Raw genomic sequence first — 7,917 nt, 5'->3', positions numbered from 1 at the left:
CTGATCGAAAATGCCGGTAAGAAGGACCTTCACAAGGAGCTGCTGGCAGTGGCCTACAGCAACCGCGCGCAGTGCCAGCTGAAAGCCAAGTAGTACAGCAAGGCTGAGGAGGACTGCAGCCGTGCGTTGTTTTACAACCCGGGGTATGCCAAGGCGTTGTGCAGAAGGGGGGCTGCTCGCAGGGCCATGAAAAACCTGAAGCCTGCCATTGCTGACTATCGGGCGGCATTGGCTCTGTAGCCCGGCTCGCCTGAGATCGAGCAGGCTCTGCTCGCCTTGGAGAAGGAGCAAGCCAGGGTGATAAAAACAGCCCACGAGGGGCTGGTGACCCTACCGGCAGGGGGGACGAAGCTGTCCATCCGCGAGTAAGACAAGGCCCCCTCGCCAGCAGCCTAGCTAGACGAGCTCGAATGACCCCACCGGCTAGCATAAATAAATTTAGTTTTAAATGCAGCCAGCCCGGCCCGAAAAGGAGGACCGGTTCATCCCCCGGGAGGTCAGTGGCCACCGCCTGCAGCTCAGGGAAATCCAGCCCCCTGAGAACTGCAGCTGCGCCTACAACCAGCTGCTGGAAGAGCAGCTGCTCTGCAAGCCTGCTGGAGGGGGCAACAGCAAAAGAGTGCTCAAGTTTAGGCGCCCTGCCCCTCGTGCCAAGAAGGCCTTCGAGGCGCCCATCAAACCCCATCGTTCCAAGATCACCCCCACTCCTTACAAAATCCTGGAGGCGCCCGGCATCCAAGACGACTACTACTACGACTTGCTGGACTGGTCCAAAGGCAACCTCCTGGCGGTCGGGCTGGACTGCTCGGTGTTCCTCTGGAAGTCGTATCTTACCAAGGTGGAGCATGTCTTCGAGTCGGCGGAGGACGAGCTGGTGTGCTCAGTGCAGTTCGGCAGCAACCAGGACCTGCTGTCCTTTGGAACCAGTCAGGGCACTGTCCGGCTGTACGACGTGGTGAGGGGCGCCGAGGTGGCCGAATACTAAGAGCAGCAGGCGGGGAGGGTGGGCTGCATTTCCTGGAGCAACGGGCTGATGGCGGCCGGCGCCAAGAACGGAATAGTGACAGTCCGTGACCCGAGGGACAAGGCCGAAGCCTTCCGGTACATGGCCCACTAGCAGTAAATCTGCGGGCTGAAGTGGAGCCCCGACGGGGCGATGATCGCCAGCGGGGGCAACGACAACAAGCTGTCGGTATGGTCGATCAGGGCTGGCCGCAACCTTGTCGAGTTCAAGGAGCATCAGGCCGCGGTCAAGGCTATCGGCTGGCGCTCGTCTGAGCTGCTGGCGTCCGGGGGAGGCGCTGCCGACCAGCATATCAGGATGTTTTCGACCCAGTCGCTAACGCAGCTGCAGGCGGTCAACACAGGCTCGCAGGTCTGCAACCTGCTCTTCTCTCCAATCTCGGACCAGATGGTCAGCACGCACGGCTACGCGCTCAACGAGATCAACGTCTGGAACCTGGAGGGCGAGAATGCCCGCCTCCGCAGGGCCGACACCCTGACAGGCCACGGCCACAGGGTGCTCTACCTAGCCGGCTCTCCAGACGGCAGCTCCATCGTCACGGGCACAGGCGACGAAACTCTCCGCTTCTGGAAGGTGTTCAGTCAGCCCTCGAAGACCGAAAGCAACCTCGAATCCGCACATATCGAGCTGCGTTGATGTTGTTTATTCCTGTTCGCCATGTCCGCCCCCTCCTGCGAGCGGCACGGGCTGGAACTGTTGCAGGTCTGTATCCACAGGGTCTGCGAGTCCAGGCTGCTTTGCGTGCATTGTCTGCAGTTGCACCCCGATACCCATCCGCTCTTGGAACTGGCCGCCTTTCAGGCGCTGACCTAGCGCAGCCTCTTCGACAATTCCGCAGGGAGGATGGCCCATGAGCTGTAGGCGCAGAGGGTCAAAGCCCGCAGCGTGTTTTCAGAGTGCTGGGGGGAGATCGTCTCCTGCATGGACACACTCGCTGCGAAATTCGAAAAGCGGTTGGTTGAGGAGGTCGCCGGGTAGTTGGAGCAAGCAGGAGCGGACTGCGAGCAGGCGGTGAAAGAATAAGCGGCTTTGTTCAAGCGCAGTCAAGCAAAACACGCCTTGCCTCGGCTGCTGGCCAACCGAGACGCCCTGTAGGAGTTCATCGAGCTGCTGGCCAAAGAATCCGCCCGCTACCGAGCCCTCATGCCACAGATCAACGAGATTGTCGCCACCGCCTTCCACAGCAAGAACAGCAAGCTGTCAAGCTTCAAAGGCTTCACCAAGCAGCTGCGAGAAGAGCTGGCCCGCTACTAGTCCTACTTCAACTAGCTGTGCTTCTCGCCTGACCCCCCGGACCTGCCCTCCTACCTGCTGCAGGACCGTGTCACTCCCAAACTCTTTGACCACCTCAAAGACACCATCTTCACCCAGAACTACAAGCGGATGGCGGTCGAGAACCAGCTGCTGAGGGAGCAGCTGGAGAAGGCCGCGGAGGAGGTGGTCGAGAAGGAACGGGATTTGGAGAGGCACTGGCTTGAAATGCTGACCGTGAGGGGGCAGCTTGAGGACCTGGCGGTGGAGTACCGGTAGTTAAAGGAGGGGCATCTTGAGATGGCTGGGAGGATGATGCGCCAGGACCACCTTCTCGAGCATGTCGAAGAGTCAGCCTTGTAGCGGGCGAGGGGAGCGATCTCCAAAACCCCTGAGAAAAAGGCCTCGGAGATGGCACAGTACCTGCTGACCAAGCTGCCAGACCTGTCCATCTCGGCTCGCATGGACCTGTCCGACCACAGATCGACACTGCAGCCGGTCGACCTGCTGCGACTCATCTAGCACAACAAAATGCTCAAGGACCTGGATATCAGCGGGTTCAGGGGTCTGCCGGATGAGGTCTTCGAGCTGATCTTCGAGAAGGATCTGAGGCGGCTGGTGGTCAGCTTCACGAACGTGGTGGGGGCGATACCGCGGGTTCGCATCGACTGTGGCCAGCTGGAAGTGCTGGAGGCTGAGGAATGCCAGCTGACGGACGATTTCGCCAGTGTGATCGGCAGCCTCCCTTTGCTGCGCAGGCTGTCGCTAGCAAAGAACCAACTGACCTACCGGTTCGTCGACCAGATCACCTCGCTCAAACACCTCGAGCATCTCAACCTGTCCATCAACCAGCTCTCGCCCCAGGCCGCGTTCCTCATCTCCCGCAAGTTCTCGACCCTCGGCTACCTAAACCTCAGCCAGAATACCCTGAACGGGCAGGCCGTCCAGGACATCACCGAGTTCATGAAGGATCTCAAGGAGCTGTACCTGCATGGCTGCGGGGTGGGGCTGGAAGGCGCACTGGCCGTCAGCAAGGGCCTGCCCGGGCTGCGGATCCTAAACCTGACCAAGAACGACGCCCGCGAAGAAGGCGTCATGTAGATAATCCTGTCGCTACGGGAGGCCGAGCACCTCGCGCTCAAGCACAACGGCCTGGACAGCCCTGCCCGTGCGCGGGTGCAGCGGCTGATCACAAAGACGGCCCCCAAAAGCCAGGTGATCGACCTCTGACCATTCATTATTGATGGAGAACCAGTACGTGCGCAAGCGCATCGAGAAGTACACCTACTGCTTTAAGGACAGGATCGGGTCCGGCTACTCGAGCACGGTCTACCGGGGGCAGGACACCGAGCTGGGCAGGACCGTCGCCATCAAGGTCATCAAGCTGACCCAGCTCAAGACCGAAATCCACAAGCAGCTGCTCAAGAGCGAGGTGGAGTCCCTGCTCGAGCTGAAGGACGCCACTCCCACCGTGCTGACCTGCTACGACGTGTACTCAACTGCCAACAACACCTACATCATCACCGAGTACTGCCAGGAGGGCGACCTGGGCTCGCTGCTGAAGCGGGAGGGCAGGCTGCCCCCGCAGGAGGCGTGGCGCGTGGTCAGCCACGTGGTCACGGCCTACCAGGAGCTGGTCCGCCGTAGCATCATTCACCGGGATATCAAGCCGACCAACATCTTCGTGAAGGACGGGGTGTACAAGCTGGCCGACTTCGGGTTTTCGATCAAGGCCAGCCAGAAAGACATCCTCCGCTGCAATATCGGCACGCCCCTGTACATGCCGCCTTAGGCGCTTCGCAGAAACCTCTATTCCTTTAAGAGCGATGTCTGGGCCATCGGCATCATCACCCACTAGCTGCTTGTCGGGAAGGTGCCTTTCCTAGCCAGGAGTGAGAAAGAGCTGCTCGCCAGGATAGACGGGCAGCCCCTCGACCTGCCCTCCGATGTCCCGCAGGCGTTCAAGGAACTGATCACTAGATGTCTGGCTACTGACCCAGACCGCCGTATCTCGCCTGACGAGCTGGCTCTGATGGTTGCCCGTATGCGACCTGACTTCTAGGAGATGTCGATCGACCGCGAGCCTGCGATCCCGCGGCCTCATGTTTCAAGCCATCGTCCACGCAGCCGCCTTGACGATCTTCTCTCTTCTCAAGGCGAGCGAGTAACTACCGAACGCCCGGACAGCCTCCAGCGCATGCGCCGGAACCGACTCGACTCCTTCCTCAAGAACCCCAACCCTGACCCCAAAGCAGACAAGCCGCCCACCCGCGAGCCCCTACCGGCTTGGGCACAACCTCGCTACGAATCGGTCGACGTCCGTGACAAAAAACGTTCGCTATCCGACCGCAAAGGCCGGCGCGAAGACTCCCCGCTGCGAGAGTAGACCCGTCCGCTCTAGACAGTCCCCGAGAACGATGAGCTGCAGCGGGCCAGCGAGTCGATCCTCTTCTCGAAGATCAACTACTGCAGGTTCATGTTCAAGACCCTGCGGGCGGTCGAGGAGATGGACCGGGCGGTCAACCTTCCGGTCTGCGAGAAGGCCATCTTCGTGCTGTTCAAGAACATCCTGGTGCAGCAGCACCGCGTCTCGCAGGCCCTCGAATCCCGCGGGAACGTGTTCCTGGCCGAGGACTGGGACGAGTTCCTTCACAGCAACAGCTTCGCGAAATACGTCTACGTGCACGCCCGCTACCGCGAGCGTTACGAGGAGTACTTCAGGAAGAAGAACTACATGCTCAACAGCAGCTCGCTGGCCGAGACCGAAGGGCTGCTCGCCTCCATCGAGGAGACCACCAGGGAGTATATCGTCAGGTTCCATAAGATGCTACTGCCGGAGCTGGCGGCCCGCGAGGACCCCGTCAACCCCAAACTGCAGAAACTGGCCATCTCCCTCGACCTCATGATTTCGTTCTACCAGCTCAACGCAATCCTCCGGGAGACAGGCGACCACCTGCGATTCGCCAAGACCTCACTGCTCGAAAAGATCGCGAACGGCACCTTCATCGAAATCCGGAAGGAACATCTTGCGAAGATCGACGAGAAGGTGCGGATCCTGGGGCTGTGTACTTGAGCAGATGGATTCATTTCATGAGTCGTCGCAGCACGTAGATCCCTGAGAGCAGTAGCGGCAGGCCTACCATCAGCGCAGTCCGCAGTGCGCTTGACTCCTCGTCCTGCTTGCGCGCCGCCTCCAGGGTCTCCATGCTGAGGCTGACCTCAGGACTCTCGAGAGCCTCCATCACCCGCTCGAAGAACGAAGCCAGCCCGAACTTGAACGCCCTGAGGTCGTACCGCGAAGGGCTGTCCTCCCCGCCCAGCACCAGCATGCCCACCCTCGGCATCCTCACCCCCAGGTAGGGGTCGTACACCGACAGGTCCTACTCTCGGTTGGCCGTGTACACCAGCAGGTCGAACTTGAGATGCTGCCCGTGAAAGAAGTTCAGCCATTCGTCCTCCGGCACCTCCTTGAGGATGAACAGCCGGCAGCCGAACCCCCCTGAGTTCTTGAGGATGACCTTCCGCCGGTACGTGCCCAGCCCGATCCCCAACGAGTTGACCACCTCCGTGAACTCGGACTGTCGGTGGCCGAGAATGGCCACCGAAATAACCGTCCTTCGAGTGGTGCGCTGCAGCCCGCGGTAGCTGCCCTTCGGGTTGGTCAGCTGACATGCATCCGCCAAGCTGCCCACAAACCCCAAGTATCTCATCACCTTGAACCCCCACATGACATCCTCGAACCACAGCAGGTGCCACAGCATCAGCCATTCCTCGAGCTCCAGGCTGTCCTGGTTCTTCATGTAGATGTGCTTGCGTGGCTCAGGGAAGACCTCTGCGTTCTGGGCGAAGAAGACTTGAGGAAGCCGGTCAAGTGGTAGGCTGCTGTGGCTAGCGTGCCGGAAAAACTCTTTGCTTAGGAACCTGAGGGACTCGGGCGACAGCTCGATGGACTCGCCGCTGGCTGTGTTGGGCAGGTCCTCCTTCACGCCGTCTTCCTTGAGCCTGAGGCTGTCGTCGTACCCGAAATGCCGCAGCACTGTCCAGCAGGTCTGGATCTTCAGCAGCTCGATGCATTTCTTCTGCAGGGCCACGAACCCCTCGAAAGAGATCTGGTCGACCCTGTCCAGAGCGAGTTCCTGGCGGATCAGCTCCTTGATGGTGCGGATGTCGTCCTTGCCCAGCTCGCCTTCAAACACCTGCTCCTGGAAGCGGACCAGCTCCTCGTCGGACAGCCACCCGTCCGCATCCACGTCGCAGATCGCGAAGATGCGGTGCAGGGCGCGCCTGAAGTCCTGCGTGATTTCGTGGGTGGACAGGTCGTAAAGCACCCCCATGGGGTAGAGGACCACCTTCTGGGCGCAGTAGAGGATCGAACTGATATGCAGGTTTTTGTGGACCGAGCATTCGAGCCCCATCTGGACCTGGCGCCACTTGCGGACCATCAAGCGCATGACGGGCTGCACGCGGTTGGAGTGCTCCAGGTACTCCTCGGTGTCTTTTTTGTTGGCGACCAGGATGATCGGCACCTCGCGGTTGACGCTCGAGATGATGGGCATCCACTTGTCATTGAGGATGTCGATGGTCTCCTCCCGCCATATGTCGTAGACCAGCAGCACCACGGAGGCCTCCTGGATCTCCCTGCGGAAGGACGGCGAGCTGTCCTCGCTGCTGGTGTCGATGATCACCGTGTTGATGTCCGGGTAGTTCGAGTTCAGCTCCACCGGCAGCACCACCGGGGGCAACACGCTTTCATTCCTGGATTTCGTGTTCTGCCCGAGAAAGGCCCGCACCAGCGAGGTCTTGCCCACCCCCTCTAGTCAGCACCCCACCATCTCCGATCACCAGCACCCGGATCGTCCGGATCTTCTTCATCACAATTAATATTATCAGCCCCCCGGCTTCGCTCTCCGATTATGCCTTTATTAGGCTTTATTAGGCGTTATTAGTGTATAGGATGCCGGGCGTTGGTGGGAGGGGCGGAAGGGACGGTAGGGACGGTAGGGATGGGCTGAGGAGGGTAGAGGCCAGGAGGGTCAGTATTGTTGAGCCTACCTTTGAAACGGATGTTTCTTTGCCGTATGTCGGGTTGGGTCGGAACTGCTCCAGCCTCGTTTCGCAGCCCCCACAAAGCAGAAACGACCCACTTTTGCCAAGAAAACCACACAAAATAGCTTCCCAAAAAAAAACTAAGGGCGAGGCTAGATACATCAACAGAACGGGGTCAAAAGAACTACTGCTGCTTAAGCGCAAGATCGACCGCGTCGTTCTCTCCCTTAAAGAAAGGCAGCCTTCAAAGCCGCTACAAAGATACGGTGCGAAAAGAGGCCTCATGTCGATGCACACAATCGTGCTTGATTTGAGTCGATGACCATCATTTCAATGGTAGAGCCAGGCCGCCACCCCCGCCACCAGCAGGGCTGCCACCACCCCTTTCCATGGGAAGTAGGAGCCCTGCTACCCGGTAACTTTCAGGGACTGCACGATCTTGAGTGCGGCTGGCCCGTGCCCCACGTTCCGGAAGGCTTCAGTGCCGTCCTTGCCTGCGTACTGCATGATGTTGTCCGCCCCGCCAGGATGGTCCGCCAGATAGCTGGTGGCGTTCACGACTGTCCCCTCGATGATCAGCCAGCAGTCCGTGCGCT

The 7,917-nt window shown here is 59.8% G+C and overlaps 2 protein-coding genes across 2 annotated transcripts; one reads left to right on the top strand and one right to left on the bottom strand.

The window, feature by feature from the left end:
- Nucleotides 1-1,129: 1,129 nt before the first annotated feature.
- Nucleotides 1,130-1,660, top strand: LOC127594958 (fizzy-related protein homolog; the record flags this gene model as incomplete). Its single annotated transcript, XM_052056678.1, has 1 exon — nucleotides 1,130-1,660. A coding segment is annotated over one exon (531 nt), but the record flags the coding sequence as incomplete, so codon positions are not given.
- Nucleotides 1,661-5,655: 3,995 nt separating this feature from the next.
- On the bottom strand, nucleotides 5,656-7,088 carry LOC127594957 (uncharacterized; the record flags this gene model as incomplete). The annotated part of the gene is made up of 1 exon (XM_052056676.1): nucleotides 5,656-7,088. A coding segment is annotated over one exon (1,433 nt), but the record flags the coding sequence as incomplete, so codon positions are not given.
- Nucleotides 7,089-7,917: the final 829 nt, after the last annotated feature.

This window comes from Hippocampus zosterae, unplaced genomic scaffold (genome assembly GCF_025434085.1).
Source record: "Hippocampus zosterae strain Florida unplaced genomic scaffold, ASM2543408v3 HiC_scaffold_334, whole genome shotgun sequence".
Taxonomy (NCBI): Eukaryota; Metazoa; Chordata; class Actinopteri; order Syngnathiformes; family Syngnathidae; genus Hippocampus; species Hippocampus zosterae.
This window is presented reverse-complemented; position numbering and strand designations above follow the sequence as displayed.